At 39.7% G+C, this 23,303-nt stretch overlaps 2 protein-coding genes across 3 annotated transcripts in view; one reads left to right on the forward strand and one right to left on the reverse strand.

Annotated features, from left to right (window-relative positions):
- The first annotated feature begins 1,915 nt into the window (after positions 1-1,915).
- On the forward strand, positions 1,916-7,203 carry stoml3b (stomatin (EPB72)-like 3b). Its single transcript, XM_074610235.1, has 7 exons — positions 1,916-2,059; positions 5,342-5,445; positions 5,556-5,628; positions 5,768-5,850; positions 5,926-6,129; positions 6,369-6,503; positions 6,624-7,203. The coding sequence occupies exons 1-7, from the start codon at positions 1,996-1,998 to the stop codon at positions 6,810-6,812; spliced, it is 852 nt and encodes a 283-aa protein (XP_074466336.1). The 5' UTR covers positions 1,916-1,995; the 3' UTR covers positions 6,813-7,203.
- A 1,690-nt stretch (positions 7,204-8,893) lies between these two features.
- Positions 8,894-23,303, reverse strand: part of mtus2a (microtubule associated tumor suppressor candidate 2a) — a 53,534-nt gene continuing 39,124 nt past the window's right edge. Inside the window, exons 6-16 of one of the 2 annotated variants that reach the window (XM_074610237.1) lie at positions 18,565-18,663; positions 16,230-16,417; positions 16,022-16,147; positions 14,268-14,334; positions 13,337-13,551; positions 13,116-13,221; positions 12,943-13,016; positions 12,760-12,858; positions 12,538-12,657; positions 12,317-12,414; positions 8,894-11,684 (exon numbers count right to left, since the gene is read on the reverse strand). In XM_074610237.1, the coding sequence (XP_074466338.1) occupies positions 11,249-11,684; positions 12,317-12,414; positions 12,538-12,657; positions 12,760-12,858; positions 12,943-13,016; positions 13,116-13,221; positions 13,337-13,551; positions 14,268-14,334; positions 16,022-16,147; positions 16,230-16,417; positions 18,565-18,663 (1,628 nt within the window). In that variant the 3' untranslated portion in view covers positions 8,894-11,248. Of the gene's footprint in view, positions 11,685-12,316; positions 12,418-12,537; positions 12,658-12,759; positions 12,859-12,942; positions 13,017-13,115; positions 13,222-13,336; positions 13,552-14,267; positions 14,335-16,021; positions 16,148-16,229; positions 16,418-18,564; positions 18,664-23,303 lie in introns of both variants that reach the window. The other variant, XM_074610236.1, reaches the window with a different exon arrangement.

Genomic DNA, 23,303 nt, shown 5'->3' on the forward strand with positions numbered 1-23,303 from the left:
TTTATGTGACTTTTTAATAAAATATCAAAAGAGGTTGAAAAGTCTGATAGATTGCAAGTGCTCTAGGCTAAAAAAAAAGAAAAAGCTAATGTGGTAAAGGAACATCCTTGTGGACATATTTTATTGTATCCGCAAAGTTAAGGTCAAAGTGTGTTGGTCAGAAAAATCCTCTATTAAGAGGATAGTTATTAATTGTTATTATTGCAAAATACAGCCTCAAAAGTGACCAGATAACTGAATATGTACTTATGGATGTGACATATACCTTAATTGATATGCAATTATTATTCTGTTTTCTGTTATTTTATCCAACCATCAGTATTATAACCATTTTACGGCCTACTTACAGTTCATTTATGGCTCTGCACGGTGCTTATCATGAGCATCCGTAGTATTGCTCAACACACAAGTGATGCTATCAGTCAGCTGACAATTTGTCATGACTCTCCAACACCCAGTCATGGGATCTCACTGGAGTATTACCAATTTTTTTTTTTCCATTCATACCTTGACCACTGATATCTCTTTAACCAAACCTACTGAATTAACATCATTTTATTAACTCTGGATATTAAAAACATTTTCTTAAAAGTCTGTCAGGGCACATTTGTTTTGATTTTATAAACAATTTTTTGGTATTTGTAAAAATGTGTCTATTTCTTCAGCAGCAGAATTATAATATAAATGCTTACATTAAATGTACTTACCGAAATTATAGAAAATAAATAAATAAATAAATTTTATTTATTTATTTTCTATAATTTTCTATAAATTTTATTTATTTATTTATTTTCTATAATTTCGGTAAGTCATGTTAAGAATGATTTCACTAGTCCTTTACCTTGCTATTCATTCTAAAGGAAACTCGTGTCATTGAAGGGGAACACCACCTAAATTTAGAATCCCAGTATGTTATTCCCATGGTCGAGGAAGGTTCAATCGACATTTGTGAACATGAGCTACTCTCTCTCAAAGCCAGAAACCAGAGAAGTAAGTCTCAAACTTGTGATGTCATACAGTATAAAGTCTGGAGCTGTTCCATAGTCAATGGATGGGAGGCTGATTTTGTGGACCCACTGAATGTTTGTTTTCTCTTTATACCCAAATGAGCTTTATTATATTGTAGTGTTGTCAGTTGTGAAACAGAAAATGTTCCCATATACTTAGAGCATTACCTTTGGTGCTCTCAATGTCATCTAGAACATCTCTCCCTATTCATTGTCTATGGAGCAGCTCCACACTTTATACCCTATGACATCACAAGTTTGAGTTTTAGCTTTCTAGTTTTTGGATTTGGGAGTTGTTCATGTTTACTAAAATTTTTTAGACCTTAGGAATGTATGAATTTTGAAAATGTATGTTGTTCCCCTTTAATGTAACATGTTCTCATGTACTACAACACATGTATAAGTCATGTTGTTCATCCCAATCAAGGCATGATTGCCTCTCTGAAGCCGGTCTATTTCTCCTTTATCTGTTCTTTCTTTTATTTGTTTGGTTTTTATTTTCTTTTGTTCTTTCTATGGTCTTGAAATAGGTCTTGTAAGATATTGAAGTGTTCTCATTTCTGCAGACATCATAAAACATTGATAATCCTGATAGATTCATTACAAAAAAAGAGAGTCAAATGAGGTGATTTTAGGATGTGAGACTGAAATAGTTCCTCATTCTAGTAGGAAGTGAAAGTAGAGAAAGTACAGCATTGCATTCTTCACTTCTACTTCAGAGAACTATCATCCATACATTATTACTTTTTTAAATTTAAATGGGTTGGTACAGGTAGGGTTCACTGTGCAAAGACACTGAGATTATCCAGTTATGTATTAGCATCCTGTTGATTGTACTTTGTTGATGATCAACTCTGAGTCACAGCCACACCTTCTCTGAGAGCTACATGATATTGCAGCTTTAAAAGGCTGGGTGGATCCCTCCTCTTCAGATTCACTTCAACGAAAACCCTCTCAACACACTTCCCCTTCCAGTTGGAACTAGCACATGGAAATGGAGGGCCAAGTTGAAAGCCAGAAGAGAAGAGGACTGAGCAAAGACGATTTAATATGTAAGATAAACCACATTTTTCTTTTATTGTCGTTTTTCTTCTGAGCTTTTAATGTTACATAACTGGTTGAAAGTTAAATATTACCAACACCAAACTTAAGGTTTAGATCAACAAAGGAGTTGTTTGCTCTTCCCTGAAACGTGAGCTCGATGTTGAATGTACATTACATTGTCAGTTATTGCTTGTGGGAGTGTATTATGTATGATGTATACATAGGAGCTCACCTGTGCAGGTAAACAGGAGCCGGAGAGGCATGGGGCAAAGTAGAACTCCGTCGTCATGGAGACAGAAATCACATGTCACTGTGATAAGAGTCCCAAAAGCATGTGACTCTTGAGTGTTTGTGTGTGTCTGTATCCATGCTCTGTGAGGACAGGTGGACAAGGAGCTTTCATGTCACACAGTTGGATTTAGCTTGCTGATAATAACTTGTTTCCATACATTTCATACATTTTTCTGCATAATTGTTTTTCCAAATCTTATCGTTATGGTTGGACAGGATCAGGTGTCATGGACGGCTGTGTACTCATCATTTACAATTTATAATTGGACAGTGTGCAGTAAGCTGTGATTACACTGTAGCAACCCTGGCCTTTTCCAGTAACTAGATCTTGTGAAACAGGGGAAGTACATTTGCGAGGCACTCTAAAGTACAACGACTTTGTGGTTTAGTGAAAATTGAATTGAGTTCAACAACAGGAAACTGCATTTCCTGTGGTTTGGCCTAGAAAGAGAGAATAATGTTGCTTATAGTGATACTAGGACAAAAGAAATTATAAGTAAAGTGGTACAAAGGCCATGAAGTTTAAGCTTTTTTGCAAATGAAATTATAATCAGCCTCCTATGACAGTGTAATACAGCAGGGTGGTGTGAGCCATAAAGTCAAATGTGCCTTCGATATGTGTGAATGCGTCCAATTGAAAGCTGTCTTGTCTGAACACAAGGTTAACAATGTGACTCAGTGTGAAATGTGATAGCTTTATTGCAAAACATGCACAAATAAACACTGAGATACAGCTGGAAACTATGATACGGTACGACACACGCAGACCTTTTCCTCACAATGACTTTTATTACCAAAGCAGTACTCCAAAGATCATGTTGCATCGGTAAACATTTTACTGTTTGCACTGTTTGTGTGAGAGTCTCTCTGTGTGTAAACTGCTAGTATCAGTGTTGGACCTGAACTTGAAATCTGATCCATTAATTGTAGTTATGATTAATGTTCTAGTATGATTTTTAATAATAGTGTGTTGGCCCTTTCAGCAGCTGAGGGTTGAAAACTTTCCTTAACACCTGTGAGCTTCTGGACATCCCTTACAAAAAAGTAGTATACTTCAAGTTTATTTTATGAAGTAAAATTAAGTAAAGTTCAAGTATATTTCCCAAGTATACTTTATGTAGTAAGAATACTAATATCAGTGTACTAGTAGTATACTTTTAAGTGTGCTGCTTCAATACTTCTTGGGACTAAATTGGCCCACTTTTTAGTTTATAAAAGTATACTTTTAAATGTACTTTAAGTGTAAGAGTAGTATCCTTTGAGTACACAACTAGTTTACACCAAAGTTGTATTTTGTACTGAAACTATATTATGAAGTGAACTATATGAACTTATAGGTATGCTGTTAGAACTAGTTATATACTTGTAGCCTACTTTTTAGTTTATGAAAGTACACTTTAAGGTATACTCTCAGTAACTTACTATTCTATTAGCTTTTACTGCATGTATACTTGTAAGTTTTCTTTACTTTAGCTAATGATTTATGCATTACATAAAGAGACTTTTGCTATTTGACTTGATATTTTATTTTAATTTTTATATTAAAAAAATATTTTTTCTCGCATGCCTCCTAGTGGCTTAATAAAGCTATGTGTATATTTTATTGCTGGGTGCTGCTTTTTCCTCCTCCTTTATTGTCAAAATGCAAAGTGCATATAAGACTACAATCATGTTGAACTATACATTTATGTGAAAAAAAGATTTCAATCCGTACAATCCTGTATACACAGACTGTGTAGTCTATGACGTGAACAGTCTAGGTTTTGTTTCAAATCGACATAAACTAATCAAGCAAAGAAAAGTCTTCAACACTTAAAGATATTTTACACATACATTCAGCTCATTGTCTCACCAGTTAACTGGGAGTTTAAACATAATATACAAATAGTTAAAGCTGAACTAGATAGAATTGGAGAAAAATATGATTAAAAAAAGTTATATTTATAAAAACGGTCTTTATATCCTGACAGTGGTGCGTGAGACAGGTAATCTGAAGAAAAAAAACATGTGTCTCTGTGTCCTCCGGTGCTCCTAATGGCATCTGCAAAATTTCACAGACCGGAGGAAAACAACCAATCAGAGCCGAGCTGGAGGCTGCCGTCTCTGAGCAGCCGTCATTCATTCGCAAACTCTGATCAAACGGTCAAACTAGGCAGCGCTGATCAAATATTAATCAATATTCTTTCTCTGTAATGCCTATTTCTCACCTCAAATGTTTTCAGAAACATCTTGTAGTGTACTGTTTGGCTGTTAAAATGAGAAAGTTTGTTCCGGCTGGTGGGTGGTGCTTGGTAATACCTCAACTTATCTCAACGAGGCTGCCGGGTCACAAACCCGTTTGATCGGAGTTTGCGAGTGATTGACAGCTGCTTCCGTTGAATGAATGCTAAAGAGCAACATTCTCTCTCTGAAATGACCTGTGATTGACCAAAGTCCTCCGTCAAGGGATTTTTTAAAGCCTGAAAACAGAGCCATGAGGAGTTCTAGTTTTCTCTCAGAACACTTGAATTACAATATGCTGAAAGGTTATTATGGAATTTTTGCCCAATGATGCCAAAAACGTAGAACATTTCTTAATATTTAAAGTAAATTAATATCAAAACATACGTTTACTAACTCTCACCACACCCTCTAATAGGCTACTCTATCAAAAGGTAAGCATAATCCAAGTATACTTAGACTTTTCTGTATACTTGTCAGTAGAGGCCAAGTATACTTAAGTATAATTTTGTATATCTCTGATAAGTACATAAAAAGTAAACTGAAAGGATACTCTCTTATTTTAAGTTTAAAAGAAGTATACTAATAGCACACTTGAATAAACTTCTGATTGGTAAGGGATTTATAGCAGATGACATTCATATTTCCCCAGGGAATCTGATCTTCTGGATGCAAATCTGTTCACATCTCTTATTTTGCTATAACAAGGAAGCTTTCCTCTCCATTCATATTTGTTCACAATATTTCAAACCCACTCTGTTGTCTCTCTCTCTCTCCAGCTGAACGGACTGGTTCTTTGGGATGCGTCGGTTGGTTCATAGTCATACTCTCTGGCTTCTTCTCAGTTTTACTCTTCCCCATCACCATCTGGTTTCTCCTGAAGGTGAGTGAACTACAATAAATGAGCCCAGTGTGTTGAAGAGCAGAAACCACTGTTTCCTGTATTGTGAATTTGAATATGAATTGAGATTGGGTTTCCTGCCGCTGTTGCAGATTGTTCAAGAGTATGAGCGCGCTGTCATCTTCAGGCTGGGTCGCATTACAGACAGGAAGGCTAAAGGACCAGGTAGAACAATAACAACATCTATATCCTTTTTTTTCCCTGTTAAAGAAATCCTGGATTCAACTCAGTTGTGGTTAATTTCAGATTGATGCAAGATAGTAATGTAATGTTTAAATTCATGCTTTTTCCTGTTTGTCCGCAGGCATTTTCTTTATTTTGCCATGCACTGACACCTTTGTGAAAGTGGATCTGCGTACAGTTTCATTTGACATCCCACCACAAGAGGTATAGGGTTGGCACAAAGAGCAACACACAAATATGTGGACAAATAAACAAACTTGTCATGTATTTCTACTCTAGATCCTGACCAAGGACTCAGTTACAGTTTCGGTGGACGGAGTGGTGTACTTCCGGGTCAGTGACCCCATTGCCTCTGTGGCCAACGTGGCAAATGCTGACTTCTCCACCCGTCTGCTGGCTCAAACCACCCTCAGAAATGTCCTGGGGACGAAGAACCTAGCTGAGCTCTTGTCTGACCGCGAGGGCATTGCTCACAGCATGCAGGTACAGATATCATATCTGTGCTGAACAAAAGAGAAGCTTGTTCATATGTGTTTGCTGAAGGTTTACAAAGGACTGCACGACATCATGTTCACAAATTATGAAAGACATTTGGTTGGCTTATTTTCCTTGATTTTTCATCTCTTATGGACAGCTTTATGGGTGAATTTCATCTGTGGAATGAAGAAATTACATTGTAAGCTACAGGTGTATGCTCTTCTTCTTCTTTCTGTCTTTTCCAGGCCAGCCTGGATGAAGCCACAGACGACTGGGGCATCAAGGTGGAGCGTGTGGAGATTAAAGACGTGAAGCTGCCACATCAGCTGCAGAGAGCCATGGCCGCCGAGGCAGAGGCTTCACGAGAGGCCAGAGCCAAGGTCAGGACATGTAGCATGACACATGCATAAACAATAATTTACTGTAAAACACAACGTGCCATATGTTCGGGTGTTTACTTTTATGCTAGTCCTCATATCTCTTTCCCGATCTACGTACAGGTGATTGCAGCAGAGGGTGAGATGAACGCCTCTCGTGCCCTGAAGGAGGCGTCCCTCGTGATCGCAGAGTCTCCATCAGCCCTGCAGCTTCGCTACCTGCAGACTCTCAGCACCATTGCATCAGAGAAGAACTCCACCATCATCTTCCCCCTGCCCATGGATATCATATCTCACTTCATGAAGAAGTGATACCTCAGTTTGTTCGTCCTCTAAAGTCAATTTAAATCAGATTAAACATGAATTGGATGGGATCAGGGTACATTTATGTGGCTCCTTGTAAAATAAACTCTCAGGAAGCAAGATATTGCTATTGTGGACATTATCAGACTGATCATACAAACACCTGCATGGTGTATAATATACAATATAAACTGTGATCAGCCCAGGCCTGCTAACCAATGTGATTGTGTTAAATTTAGAGTAGTCAGCATAGTTTACATCTTTGAATTATTATGAAACATGGTATCGTATGTTGTTAAAACTATATAATAGATAGCTTCTTATTCATGATATTATATGATGTAATGTTGATCAGTTGCATATTTTGATACTGAATTAAATGTAAAGTGTTCAAAACTAACTGTTGAAGTTTTATTCTCAGTCATACAACTTACAACGCTTCTGTTGCCTTGACGCTTAAATCCATAATACGATGTCTGCGATATTATTTTATTTTTTTGTCACTTCACTGTCATAGCAAGTGTTGGTGATTGTTTCTTTTCACCATTGAACAGTATTCTTGGTATTATTCAGGTCACTTTTTTTTTTAAATAAGCACTCAGTGTCAAAAAGTACCGTACACTTACTTTTCAGTCAACTAAGATTTATTAATTTATTTTATTTTAGAAATTAAAGGTTAGAAAACATGAAAGAATTTGTAATATATATATATATATATAATATATATATACCAAAAAGAGAGTAAATACCATTTTATGTGTTAATGGTCTTAACACTTCAGTATTGTCGCTGGATATGAGTGACAGACGAGAAAAACAACAGGATATCTGCAAACTAGTAGTTCTGTCGAAGAATACTTTGATGCTTGTGATCAAGATCTACAGTATGCTGTTAAATATGGCTACAACTAAGGATTATTTTCATTAATCGTTTGGTCTATAAAATGTCAGAAAATAGTGAAAAATGTCCATCGCAGTTCCTCAAAGTCCAAGGTGATGTCTTTAAATGTCTTGTTTTGTCAGTCCAAAACCCAAAGATATTCAATTTAATATAATATATTTAATACATACAGAGAAAAAGCTAGATATCTCCATATTTGAGAGGCTGAAAACAGCATATTCTGACATTTTTGCATAGAAAATTACGTAAACGAAAAATGAATGATTAATCGATGATAAAAATAGCTGGCGATTATTTTTTCAGCCGATTGACTAATCGTTTAGTCGACTAATCGTTGCAGCTCTACTGTAAACTATAGGACACACACTTGTATCCAGTATACATAGCAGGATAAACACACTTGGACCTTTTGAATGGAGAGTAGGACTTATCCTTAAATGAAACATGAACATCACGTGACTTTTCTTGAATATTTTTTTAATACTGTGTTCTCCCCAAAAAAGTACAAATAAAAGCATCAACATACTTTTGTATACATTACATGTTGAACTATCTCATTCCTCATCCTCTAGGCCTCCTATACGCTACGGTTTACGTTTTGGACCATCACAAATGCAGAGAGGTAAAAGAAGAGAAAGGAAGAGTGAGAAACAGCAAAGACAGAAAAAAACATGCTTCTATTACTCTGTTGGTGCGCTAAGACACAACTCATGTTGTAAATGTATTTACATTCAAACATACAATCAGTGCCAGAACAAACAAATTCAGTAAACTTTGTCTCTGGACCAAATCCACCAGGAGGGGTAATTATATAGCTTACCTTCACAAATTCAAATTCTAGTGCTGAAAGTTGACGGGCCATGGAAACGTTTGCTACGACAGCATTTAAACATGAACATCAATCCCTAATGGATTAGATAAATGAGCCATGTTTCTTGTTGGGAGGAAGTGCTACATATTGAATGGCTGCTACATAGTGGTCAGACGAGAGGTCCTTCTTTATCAAACGAAACCCACATGAATGACTCGTATAAAATGCAGTCATTACATATTTTGACATTCAGCGCAAAGTGAGACACAGATGTCCACAGGACACATTGAAGGGTCGTTACAATACCAGTTCGTAGTTTAGAAATCATAGTCCATTCAAAGGTGCAATATCAATTTGTGACTTTCATTTGTAAACAATAGTTTTTGTTGCATCCTTGTATTTTTTGCACCTGAAGTGACCTTTAGGAGGACCCTGAAGAATCATTCAATGACGTACAGTAGGTGAACTGCAAATCCTAAAACATTGGAAAACACAGTGACTCTCTGACTGGTATTTTCTTACATTTGATCGTTATGCAAAGACATTCTCAAAAATCATCAGTGTAGGTATAAAATAAATGAGATACATTTCTCAAATCCTTATGCTGTGTTTGACATTCTTTCGTTTAAGAACATTTAACCCTGTGTACGTGTCATACAAAAAATCTTGAAGATCCATGAAAAGATTTTTTTTTTTTTTACTTTTTCACGGCCGTCAAAAGTGCTGGTATAGCAATTTAAGATCTACTTAAAAGTCTGTTACTTAAAAACCCAGAAATGTCCTTTACATGCTGGTAAAAGTTTACATTTACCTGTAACTTAACAGAAAAAAGTTTGACAAACTCTTTTAACCCATGCTCCCATTAGACTGCCACAGACTTACCCTCATCCCTTCTCACTGGTCTTACTGGTTTATTTACAGCGGCTCATTTACACGTGTTAGTCTGACCAGCTTTGTTTGTTCATGTGCGAGTAAATCACTGAGATTACACCGTATAACACTGTCGTTTTCAATGAAAAAGCCAAATGAAAGATCCTGAGGGTAAGTTAATCAGTACAGTACATACAGGACACAGCTATGACTAACTGTATGCTATAAAATCATTTTCATATACCAAAGGTTGGTTTCTATATTGTATCATATATAAGAGGAAAATTATCTCGGGAAATATCTTGAGCGTATAATGTTCTGTAGAGACGCTATACAAAAGGAAAAAAAAAAGTATTTCTAATCTAAATTTAGAAAAGAATTCCCTGAACGATATATTCTCGCACGCTGAGGATTCAGCGTAGCTTGCGAAAGCTTCAACGTAACACTCGGAGGATAAAAAGTGTCATTCAGATAAAGAAAGCATCCGAAAGAGGTGATGAAGAGGTTATAACACAGGTTCAGAAAGGGCGACTAATCTTTGCAACACGAGTCGCAAAGAGGTAAACAGAGGGTTAAGCTGCATTTTAGTTTAGCTTATAGACCCATATCATATCATAAGACAGTCCCCTGAACACACCACCTATGTATGTGTGACGACAACAAGCCGGCGTATCTCCTTCATCACGTTATTCCACTTGTGTCCCATAGGTTCAGTTCAAGCTTAATAAACAGACAGACCACAGCAATAAGAAGTTTCACATTAAGACTGGAAGACTTTCACAGTACATGCTTGCTTAAGTAGCAAAACATATGTAACAAATAAATTAGATATAAACATCACATTTTAAAGAAATCCACAATAACATTTAAAATCCCTCCCACCCCTTAGCTTTGAGCTCCCTGGTAGCTGTGTGTTTTTGTCGTCGTTGTTGAGCTACAGACACAACAGACTGCACATTCCCGCTGAGGTAAATACAAAATGGCAGACGTAACGTTTTTGCAAGTTGACCTGAGGGATCCCGAAAGTGGAGAGTAGCTCATCATCATGTGTTGAGATGCTGAAGGAAGACCTGGCAAAGGTTTGAATAATAAGTCCTCTGGATGTTGCAGGTAAAATGGCGTGGGGTTCCAGGTAGGGTTTATCCCACGCATGGGGTTAAACTATCAGTGTTGAACTAATTACGAAATATTAAATACACCTTGAGGAGGCGGAATTACAAACCAATTCTCTATCCAAAGTCTTTTATGAAATAAAACGTTGGTCGTTCTCTGCTGGTGAGACGGCAGGACTGAGTATATAATAAGGCGCTTTGTTGGGGATGTTTTTCAGATGAAAAGCAAAACCAAAAAAAAACTAAGACTATGAGTAGCTAATCCCAATGAGAGAGAGAGTATATAGCTTATTTTATTGAGGACGTGAGCAGGTTTTTAACACACCAGAGTATTGTGTTCTGGTGAGAGTGTGCTACTTTCCATCTGTACTGTTTCTGTCTGTGCGGGACTCATGACTACCCATGCAGGGAGCTTTCACTACTATCTGTGTCACTATCATACAGTATGTACAGTCTGCATTTCAAGATTTATACAAGTTAGGATTGGGGACAGAGAACTGAGCCGCAATCATCTGCATCCATTTTCCATTACATTACAATAATGTAATGGATTACATTATTTATCCGTGTTTCACATGATGGACACCACCAGCTGTTTAGACCCTGACTGTCTGCCCAGTTTGTCCCGTGATGACTGGAGACCGCAGTCCTTGTCTCCTACATGTACTTCGATGCCATTCACATTCAAAAAGGGAATGATGGAAATAAAAGAGAATGAGCCAGATAAGAAAATAAACGAGAGAGATGCGAGCTTATCTCTGCAAAGAGCTGAGACACGCGGCTGAGCCACAGCGATTGGCTGGCACTCTGTGTGTGGGCGTGGCCGGGCCAGGGGAGTAATTCTGATTGCTCGTTGCCCTGTGAGTGGGCGTGGCCGGTCCAGGGGAGAGATTTTGATTGGTGGCGGCGGCTCTGTGGGAGGGGGAGCAGTACTGAGCCTGCTGGGGACAGCCGTGGCAGTGGGTGGGGGAGTCGCACCCGGCTATAGGTGAGGGGGAGGAGAAGAATGGGGATGACGGGACGGGGGAGGTGGAGAAGGAGCGGTGCAGCGGGGAGGAGGCGGGCGACATGAGGGGGCTGGTCTGGAGACGCCACAGGAGCTCGTCGTTGTTCCGACTCAGCCGCTTCTTCTCCGTGTTCTCCTTCTCGACCGAATCGTGGAGGTTGGCGTTCTCCTCGGACAGTTGCCTGCGGGGACGACAGCACAGAGGAAGCGAACATTAGCATAAGGCAGCACATATTACAGGAGCAGTGAGTATGACGTAAAGATTAAAGAGGACTTATTATGCTAATTTTCAAGTGCATACTTATATTTGGAGTTTCTACTCGAACATGTTTACATGCTTTAATGTTCAAAAAACGCTTTGTTTTTCTCATACCGACTGTGCTTTTCACCCTCTGTCTGAAACGCACTGTTGGAGCCCCTCCCCCTCCCCAAAAAAGTCCAGTCTGCTCTGATTGGTCAGCTGGCCCACTCTGTTGTGATTGGTCAACCAAACCAAACTCTTCAGACTCAGCTCTAGCTCTGCTCTAACTAGCTTTGTTTGAGGCCGTGCCAAACTAGCCACTAGGGAGCTGATATGCAAATGTGTTACTTAGTGACATCACCATGTTACAGAAGACAAGGCAGGACTTCAAGCAAGGCATTTCAGGCAGCACAGGAGCAGTGTTTCAGAGTACCTCTCTTTGGCTTGAACTTTAGGCTTTGTAACTTTGCAGACCTTTTACGTGCACAAAAAAAATATATAGCACACTAAAGGAAAGAGTAAAAGCAAGAAAGCATAACAGGTCCTCTTTAATGATGACTGAACGTATCTTACCGGGACAGGACAAGGTTATTTTCAATACGAGCCCTCAGGTCTTCATTCTGCTGCTGCAGAACCTGGACCTTCTCCTCAAGGAACACGTTCTTTTGGGCCTGCTCAAAAGTAGAATACAACCACAGTGTAATCTTCACTCACCCAGACGCACACTGACCACCATGTGTATCCAGAACCAGTGTGCATGCGTGTGTTTGTCGAGACAGCTTATTTGAGCCTACCACTTTCTCCAGATCGGAGATCTTCTTGTCTTGCTGGTGTATCTGCTGGTTCTTCATTTCCACGACCTCCTTCAAGCTCTTCAGATCTTGCTCAATGTGCTGGTATGGAGCCAAAGCATCCTGTTACAGACATGGAGAAGACAAGAAGAGGGTTATTGATGGGGCTTAGAAGGATATCAATAGTGTGTATTATAGTGTGTTTTATAGATTAGGTGAACTCACGACTATCTGTTCATCTGTACTCCTCCTCAAAGCCTCCTCAAAGCGTTTGGCCTTGTCCCTCAGACTCTGGTTTTGAAATGTGAGGGTATCCACTTGATCCTGAAAAAGCAATAACATATATCGCCTAGTGTGCATCAACCAAAAACAAATAAACCGTTACGTATCATTTTTATGGCAACAAACCTGTAGAGAAAGCCGAAGTTTCTCAAAATCCTCCTCTAGAAGTAGCTTCTGTTGCTCATGAGCCTTCCTTAAGTCTACACACACATTCAGAGGAACATAGAAAAAGAGATGTTGTGTTGTTTCTAGCAATGATGGTATCATATTGTGTTTTTAAATGAGGTCTAAAATCCCACCTCTCATGGTACGGGCGTGCTCCTCATGCAGTGTTGCCATGGTGATGTTATGCATGTCTCTGAGCTCCTGAACGGCTGCCCGGTGGTGGACTGTCATCTCCTCCATCTAACACACACACACACATACACACACTTTAATGACTGATCACATTACACATGGAAGATCAGATCTCCTATCACAAAACAGACACATCTCCCATGATGCCTTTCTTCCTTTTAACCTGTTCCTGCTGCTGAGTCCTCAGCTCCTCCATCTCTGAGCGATGCTCCTCCTTCAGGTGTTCTGCCTCCGCCGAGTGACACTTCCTGAGCCCCTCCTCCACGGCGGCGAGCTCCGCCTCCTGCTGCAGCTGCAGCTCCTGCAGCTCTTGCTCAAACGCCGCCTCCAGCGCCGTCTTCTCCCGATGGAGCCTCTCCCATCGCGCTGAGTTGGATGCTGTGTACGATGAAGAGAGTATTTGAGGGGTGTTTTCTTATTAGAGCGCGCAGAAGTTTTACTGCATTCAAACTGGGGTCAAGGTTAATTCATTTTCATTTTAGCTACAGTATGTTGTGGAATTTCTTATACACAGGTCATTCAGCAAGAAGGAAGAGCCCCAGGAGCCGTTTGTGCCTACAGAAGTTTTATTGAAGCTTGATCAAGGAAAATTGTCAGGTCTCCACATTGAGGTTTTCTCTGAGTGAAGGCCTCACAACTCTGCCTTTCACCCCTCGGTGCTCAGTGTACATACCATGTTTTGACTACAAGACACTTTGCTTTTCTGTGACCTTGGTTGCCCCAGCAACGGGCTCCACTCCCTAACTGTAGAGCAGCTGCACAGATAAGAGGTCTCACCCCCTAAACAGGAATACAACCCAGCGATGTCAACACAAGGGACACGCTGACTCCTGACCCAGACGAGCGAGGAATAGATGGAAAATTCCATCACAAGCTAGATGAAATGTCTAAATAAAACTTCCATAATATGGAATTAATTTTGTTTTTTTTGTTTATACGCAGATTATGATTTATCAATCTCTTCAAAATAAAAGCAGAATTAAAAATGCTCAGTTAAACAACTTGTTCATTGTTAGTGTTATTGGTAACACCTGTGCTGGTACCTGATTTGACTGATTGTGTGTTAGTTTAGTCAAATGTTGGTTCTCACTCACCCATTTCCTCTCTGATCTTTTGCATTTCCAAGGACAATTTCTTTTGGTTTTCTTCTGTAGTTTTATTCTGAAAATTGGAAATAAACAACATTTTGACATGGTGCAGGTTCCAAGTTCCATTTATACAATGAACTCTGGAGTACGCATGCAAACTAAAAACCTCAACCTATAACCTGTTATAGCAGATAATGTTTACCATGTTCATCATCATCTTAGTTAATTGTGCTAGCATATGCTAATTAGCACGAAGTACTATACCTACATGTACAGCCGAGGCTGATGGGAATGTTGCCTATTAGTTTAGCAGTTTCTTCGTCATTAACCAAAGTATTATCAGGCAAACTTTTAGTTCCATGTGCTAACATGTATATAGCATATAAGTTACATATAAGGCGACATATTGTTATCACATACATACCTCATCTGGATGTATGAAGGTATAGGTTTATAACATTTATGAAATAGCCATAGTTAATTTGTACATGTACATATATTTAAAATATCTATATGATGAATCTTTAGTATTATATGTTGCAACCATATATGTTAACCATATATATATTTACAAATATATGTTACCTATAAGGCGATATATTGTTATCACATACATACATCATCTCGATGTAAGAAGGTATAGGTTTATAACATATATGAAATAGCCATAGTTAATTTGTATATGTACATATATTTAAAATATCTATATTATGATTCTTTGGTATTATATGTTGCAACCATATATGTTAACTATATATATATTTACAAATATATGTTACCTATAAGGCGATATATTGTTATCACATACATACATTCTGGATATACGAAGATGTAATTTTATATCTGAAATATCCATATAAGTGTATTTACTTCATATGTACATATATTTCATATATGGAAATTCAATATATGTATATATATTTCACTTCCATGTGGGACTGTAAGATGGTAAAACAAAACCTGTGCCTACTTTTTAATCAATAATTCCTTGAATTCATGTTTATAAAAAGATAGAAATATAGAAATCTAAGAAGAAAAGAAGAAATCAAGAAGAACATGATACCTATAGAGTTGCTTGGGGGAAAACACTACAGTCGATGTTGCTTAACGATATGAATAATAGACTCTTGCATGTGGGCTAATATACTGCATGATGTTGTCCATACAGCTGTACAACAGGCTAGCTGTTGAGTCTGACTAATGCCAGCAGAGGGAGCTCAAACCTACTCCAACAGGCCCACACTTAAACCATTCTTGTCTTACTGTATCTGCACTGTGTGCTGCTGATTGCAGTACTCAGACAGTGACCATAAAGAAGTCAGACAGTCCCTCGAGAGTCTGGCAGCAGTATTACAGCTATCACACCTCAGAGGCTAAATCGTTCCATCAGACACAGAGAGCTGCATGAAACCAGCACAGTGACACACTGAACTCTGGAGGACCCTGCAGCCGTAATCACTCTTCCTCGTCGTTGCTGCTCGTGGACCACGCTGTGAATCTCACCTCACCTCATGATGTTAAATACTGTGTGTGTCCTTGGGTTTCATTTATGTGTGTGTGAGCATGTGTTTTCTACAATCCAGGCTGAGTGAAAAATGTAAAGGTTGAAGCACTGTTGTCTGTCTACATAGGATTATAGATTAACCCTTAGTGGATAAAGTGAGAGGTTGGATTGTGGAGGGAAATACACATTAGTATGATAGCCTTATTATGGTGTAAGACAATTTTATTGAGTGTATGCATTGTATTATTCAAGCTACCTTGAGGCAGTAATGCTGAGTGGTGATAATAAAGGCTTCCAGACCCAAGGAGGTCTTCCTCAGTTCATCTCTCAGAGCTCCCAGCTGCCTCTCCTGTTGCTCGCAGCGTCCCTGCAGCCTCTGAACCTGAGTGACAAAAGAATAAAATATAATACAATAGTGCAAACTGAACCGAAAGCGGTGCTGCAGCTTTTCTCTGCAAACTCACTTCCTCCCTTTGCTCCTCTTTTTCTCTCTCCTCTGCTTGCCTTTCCCTCTCTTTCTGTTGAGCCTCCTCTTTCTCCCTCTGCAGGCTCTCCTGCTGTTCCTGTTGCAGCCTCAGGGGGGCGACGCGGAGAGGCGACCCCGGGGGAGCTGACCCTCGCACTGCCGCTGCGGGCCGCTGCCCAGACAGGACTGTAGGGAGAGGAAAAAAGCAAACATAGAAAATTAAATTAGCTAGAAATTAGTCTGCATGAGCATGTTTTTTTTTCCCCTATTGGAAAATCACAAAAAAATATAGAAATATTCAAATGATACAGCCAGAATATCTCCCATATGTCATGAATTACTCATGTACTAATTCTTAAATCTAACTATCTATCTATAATGATGAAATAGATGAGTATTAAATCAGAGGAGATTTGACCTGACCTATTGCTAATGACCGTGCTCACATGATAAATGATAGTAAGTTAATTGAATCTTTCCTACAGAGGAAGCCTTTGGGGTAATTCCCAGCCTGGTGATGGACCACCTAATCTCTGATGATCATTATCAAGACATGATTGAGCTGCAGCATGCAATAGCATATAGACACTGTTACAGTATACATTGTGTTTGTGTGAAAACATTAGGTACATTAAGTAAAGGCCATTAATGATGGAGATATAACATAAAGGCAAAGCCATTTTCCCTTGGAGGGGGCGCAACCATTAAGCTGCAGTTGACATACAAGCGGGCCGATTAACCTCTGTGTGAGTCACCTTGTCGTGTAGTGTGAGCACATACTAGCCTGCGGAGATACGCAGCATCAGAACACAGCATTACTTTTAAAATGTACCGTCTGTATACGTTCACACACACCGACAAAAAGAGCCTGAGTGTCTGCAACACGCACAATAACGAAATCACTGCAGCTCCACATCACCTGCCTGTAAACCCTATCATTTAGGCCTACTGATGCATGAGGCACGGTCTCCATGACAACGTGAGGCTGGGCTTGGGGTGCAGGGTCCCAGGTAATGAGTGAAAGATTGGTTAGAGGGAGGTGGGGGGATGAAATGAGGGGTGCGCTATGGGTAAACGAGAGAAAAGAGAGACAAAGAATTCAGTAAGAAGGAGGGGGAAGGTACCTGAAGGTATATGATTGTAACGATGACAGATGTTTAAGGCCTATTTAGTGTATTGTATGCATGCAAGTCAAACCTAAAATGGGTGAATTTCTCTCTAAAAAATGCAAGAACTAAACATAAAAAGCGTGCAAAAAAGGATGTATTTTCATGAAGTCTATTAATCCAGGCTTTGCTTCTTAAGAAATGTGCAAAACTGCAAATATCAGCAAATGTTTCAATATTACATCTTCATCAGTGTATTTGCCTCAAAGGCACATTAGGATTCCCCGTCTTTGAAAACGACTTCTAAAAGTCTTATGTAAATGATGTCTCCCTCTTTTGCAGACGCACACACACACACACACACACTCACTTACTCACACACACACACATAGACATCTGTATAGGTTCTACCTGAAAGGTTAGGGAGAGTTGAGTGAATACGAAATGAGTTTATGTGACTGAGTGTGAAGGCAGCATGCAGATGATGGCAGAGGGGTTGATGGAGGAGGAATAATGATGCAGGAAACAAGGAGAAAAGGTGATGGCAGACCTTGAGGGGTGCAGAGACTGTGTGTGCGTGTGTGTGTGTGTGTGTGTGTGTGTGTGTGTGTGTGTGTGTGTGTGTGTGTGTGTGTGTGTGTGTGTGTGTGTGTGTGTGTGTGTGCGTGTGTGTGTGTGTGTGCGTGTTCCTGCCAGTGTGTGGTTAAAGGGTTATTCATGAGGCACATTTTCATTTCAACACGCCGACATTTTTGCTGGCACATTGTCCAGAGCAGTTTCAAGTAGGAGCTGCAAACTTCCAATATCTGTATATCCTCCAGAAAAGCTACCGTGCTGAGAATCAGAGAGAAAGAACATGTTCTTATTTTGCGACTGCGTGGGAGGAGACGAGGTCCAGCAAAGGATGCAGCAAAGGGAACAGTAACAGCAGCGCTGTAGTGAAAATAGTGAAGTGAGCAAAGAAGAGGTGTAGCCTGAGGAGATGTGTGTCAGGGAAAAAGATGGGGAGGCCCTCTGCAATCCTGTGAGAAAATGATTTTTACCACTGCAGAGCCAAGAGGAAGAAAGGCACAGACTGCACGGATCAAATCACAAGATATTTGAAATGGATGCTTCTGGGCGTAGGTGGATTAAGAAGAAAAGGTTTGGGAAAGTAGACGATCGGGTTGGCTGGAAGCTTATGGCATTTTATGTGATATGTTTTGGTTAACAAGGGGAAAGACTCACCCGGGGACTGAGGTTTGGGAGGAACCACCGCCAGCCTCTTCGGGGAGGACGGGAGAGAGCGCGTGACCTCTGAACTCCGCTGAAACTCCTTCCTGCCGACTGTCAATCAACAAGGATACAACCAATCATTATTTGAATAAGAAAAGCACATAGATGACAAAGCAGAAACATGTTAAAAACCAGATATTTATATAACTTTATGTCAATCAAACTTCCACCTACACAAACCAACCATCCTTCCCCGCAGACTCCTCACTCTCTTTTCCATTTCTTTGCTGATTTTTCCCCCTTCTCCTAACTTTTTCCAATCTTTCTGTTACTCTCCCGCTTTCATCTCCAGCTATCTCCCCCCTGCTGCGTTCTATAACTATGTCCCACGGGACTCTGGGTCAAAGAGAGGCAGAGCATACTGGAGGAGACATGCCCATCATCTCCTCTGCACTCTGCGACACTACATTATACACACTTTGCAGCCAAGACAATCAGGAACTCTGTCGCAGAGTATAGGGAAGTGTGTGTGGGAGTGGAGAAAGTAGCTGGATTTGAAACAATAAATGTGAGATGCCTTACCCAGGAGAAAAAAAAATAACAGATGATAGTGAATAAGGAAGTAGGTTTTCAGGAGGTTAGCGGGGAATCTGTTGTGAAGCAGAGAGGAGAGAAGGAGAAAGGCCTTGAAAAGAAACTAATTAGACCTGTAATGGGAGAGAAGCCTCTGATCCTGAACAAATCCCCCAAATAACCCTGGAGAGATACTTCAGGCCTGCAGAGACTGTGTGTGTGTGTATGTTCACTGTGCATGTGTTGGTGTGGTCATGCAAATGTGGCTCTCAGAGTGACTCATTACTGCCAAGTGAACCCCTCATACACACACACACACACACACACACACACACTGCCACAGCACCGTACTGTTACTAAAACCCAGCAAGACTGTCTTGAACTCGTACTTGAAGTTGAGAGTGTAAAGTCTACTGTAAACAAACACTTCCCCAAATATATTTTGGCAAGAGGTAGCTGTGAGGCTTAGCTCTGTAGTTCTCAAAGTGTGTGGCGCGCCCACAGAGGAGCTAGTGTTTTGTTGTCGAAATCTTTTTCACAGTGGAACAATAAACAAATCGTGCTCAAGCCCCCCAAGGTAGAGCGCCGGGCTTTGAAGCAAAAATTTCACATCGTGGCCAAACCACTTACATTAGGAAAGAGACGTGAATTAACAGTACGAACACTTGAATAGCCCTTATTTAAATCATTAGGTCCTAAAAGTTGTGTAACATGCCCTAAATGTTATTTTCGTTCCTCCGTTCATGAGAATGAGAGGTGGGGTTAAAGGAAACGCTACTGCGCCTGCTCTATGGGCCCAATGGATGCGGAAGATTGCCGGATAATAAATCCCGGTAATTTTATGATTGTATAAAATGCGCCACTGAGCAACTCTCATAGGAATGAACACTGCACACGCTGTATCCAATTCTCTTTATACATCCATGATTATACCTTTAAATAACATAACAAACTTAGTAATTTTAGGAAACGTATCCTCATACAACACTTTGTATGATATCTTCCGAAAAGTTATTCCACATTTTCTGTGCGTTTTCCTACAAATGTCCAGCAACGTGTGTCAACTTCCGCTCATTAGTCTTCACAGGAAACTACTTGGTTGGGTTTAGGTAACAAAACTACTTAGTTAGGTTTAGGAAAAGATTATGATTTGGGTTAAAATAACTCCGGAAGTGGCGTAACTTAAGGACAGAAGTTACCTGACAAATAAATCAATGTTGACTTCTGGTTTCGCACAGGGTACCAACAGCAGTCTCCTGGGTGAAAGTCTGGTCCCCACGCAGTGTTTGTTGCTATACTTCCTGGTTCACAATTACATGGATTACATACAAATTGATTTTGTGGGATATATACAAATAACAGTGCATCACTTCAGTGTATGAGAACAGCCTGATTCAAGCCAAACCATTATGTATTTTTACTAGAATTATAGTTTTGTTGCATTTTTTTATGTTGAGATTTTGTTTCAATTAACTATATTAACCAAGTGTTTAAAACTGCGACCGTAATCCGGGAGAGAATCCGTTTACCTCGAAACGTAATTGAGAATGCAGTTTAGTTGTATGGGAACGTAATTTTGTAGGGCTTAAGAGAGGTGGAAAAACAAACGCCCAGGACACTCTGATCCTTCCTTCACTTAATGCAGACCTCATTTTAGCAGATTCAGCCAGAAACTCTGGTCTTTAGGCCCTTTGGAGACTTCTTTAGTGTTTTAACTTTTTGGATTGATGGTGATTTTGAGCTGGAGTGAATATTAAAGAACACCTTTCCACTAGGTTACCTGCATCAGGGCAGACTTAGTGCTATTCCTGCAAGAGTTTCTGCTTGCCCACAAGCATTATTTTGTTTATTGGTTTATTTTTTATTAAAATATCTATCTATCTATTTATCCCAATGGGGGAATGATAGAAAAACAGTAGCAAATTGTGAATAAACAACATTTTGACAGTGCATACATAGTACCAATAATGAATTCTGCAGTATGGATGTAAACAAAGGTTAAGTGCTGGATAATGTAACAAGACTACAGTCTACAGGCACGGTAGCAGCTCTGAGGCACAGCAGATCCGCCACTAGCAGTCAAAATTCAATTTAGATGAACTTTGGGCTTGTGAATAATCAAAAGGTCAGGGTGCTGCTATCTCTTGTGCAGCTGTTTAGGATATGCCCCCAATGCCTCTGTTCTTTGGTCAATACTGTGCATGCCAGAATCAATTTCTTTTGCCCTTTGCAAATGAAAAAGAACCTATTATAACTGTGTGGCTAGCAGGGAAGTCAGCATGTTTTAATTGTAATTGAGCTTGAGCATTATGCCCACATGTTTGTGTGATACAACCCTGTCTCCTACAAAATTAGGTTCCCATACAACTAAACAGCATTCTCAATTACGTTTCAAGGGAAACATATTTTCTCCAAGATTACGGTTGCAGTGTTAAACTGTTTTTTAACACGTGGTTAACATTGTGAACTGAAACAAAATAAAACTGAAAGTTCACCAAAGTTGTACTCCATGTGAATGCGAAGATGTGAATATGCTTAGCAACCTGCAGCGAATGGTTTTTAGCCCCTTTGCTCGCATATGGAAGTGAATGTTAATTTCACGCATGTGTGACCATGCCTTTAGGCAACAATTACTTGTTTAGGTTTAGTAAAAAACATCATGTTTTGGCTCAAAATGACTACGAAATTGAAACAAAACAAAACAAAAACGCAACAAAAATACTCGGTTAGGTTTAGGCAACAAAACTCCTTGGTTAGGTTTAGTAAAAGACATCATGGTTTGGCTTAAAATGACTGAAAAATTATACATTTGTTATGTTATTAAGCTATGGACGCATTTTAAAATAAGTGAACGTTGACTTTTGGTTTCACGCAGGACAAACACAGGACCTGGGTGAAAGTCCTGTGTTTTTTTTACCTATCCACCACACCAACGTCCTCCGTACATGGACTTCCAAGGACTATCATTAGAAAAGTATTTGTAATACGTGAAAAACAAACGTAATCCGCGACAAAATATGTTTCCCTCGAAACATAATCCACAATGCAGTCAATGCCTAACCTTCACCATCTCCTGGGAGTTTTGCAACTTGTGGGTTACCTTCTAGATACGACCACTTTCAGGGGCTCAACGTTGGACAGAGGTGTCTGTCGACTGATAAGACGTGTGTGTGCATGTCTAACAAAATGTGAGTCTGTGCTGTATTGAGATAGAAAATATAATATATACAGTATAGTACAGATAAAAAATAGCGTCTGTGCACGACTTGCAGGCTGACAGGGACTCCTCAGGTATTCCTTCATCAATAATTTACAGCACATTTAAAATCAGCTCAGGCCTACAGAAACACAAGGTGAGAAAAATGTTCTCACAGCCGCTACACTGTCTGCATCCCTAACACACAGACCCGCAGGGGGGGAAACCTGTTGACAACAACTCAAGAATGATCTCAGCATGTTTTGCTGTCTAAAATGTGTTTTCCCCCGCTAAGCTACAGCAAAGATAGCAGCGTTCTGCTTTTTTATTCAATCAACCACTATAAAAGTTTAAAGACATGAGATAAGCATGAGCGAGAGAAGTGTGATATACTACAGGCCTTCTGGTGTTGATTTCCATGTGTGAAAAATACAACCGTGTGAAAAGTATCACAGCCTGTGCGTCTCCTCGCTTTCTGAACAGACCGCGTTGGCACCATCAACCAGGACAGTTCTGACCCGACAAGTTCATAAAACATGTTAAATGTGTGGTGTTTGTGCTTGTGATACTTTACCGTAGAGCTTTAAAAGCATTTTTTTTAACATGGTATAGGCCTATTTGAACATTTTCTAGGACATGAGGAAGTGTCATCATGAACAGGAGTAGCCTACACTAGGATAAATGGCCGAAACACTTGAGAGGCAATTCCACCTTTGGATATCTCTAAACGTTTAAAACTTTGTGTGAGTGATCTTGTACGTGAAGAGAATGGACTTGGACTTATATGGCACTTTTCTAGTCTTCCGACCACTCAAAGCGCTTTACACTACATGTCAGCATTCACCCATTCATACACTGATGGCAGAGGCTGGGTGAAAGTCCTGTGTTTTTTTGACCTATCCACCACACCGACATCCTCCGTACATGGACTTCCAAGGACTATCATTAGAAAAGTATTTGTAATACGTGAAAAACAAACGTA

Source organism: Sebastes fasciatus, chromosome 16 (genome assembly GCF_043250625.1).
Source record: "Sebastes fasciatus isolate fSebFas1 chromosome 16, fSebFas1.pri, whole genome shotgun sequence".
Classification (NCBI taxonomy): domain Eukaryota; kingdom Metazoa; phylum Chordata; class Actinopteri; order Perciformes; family Sebastidae; genus Sebastes; species Sebastes fasciatus.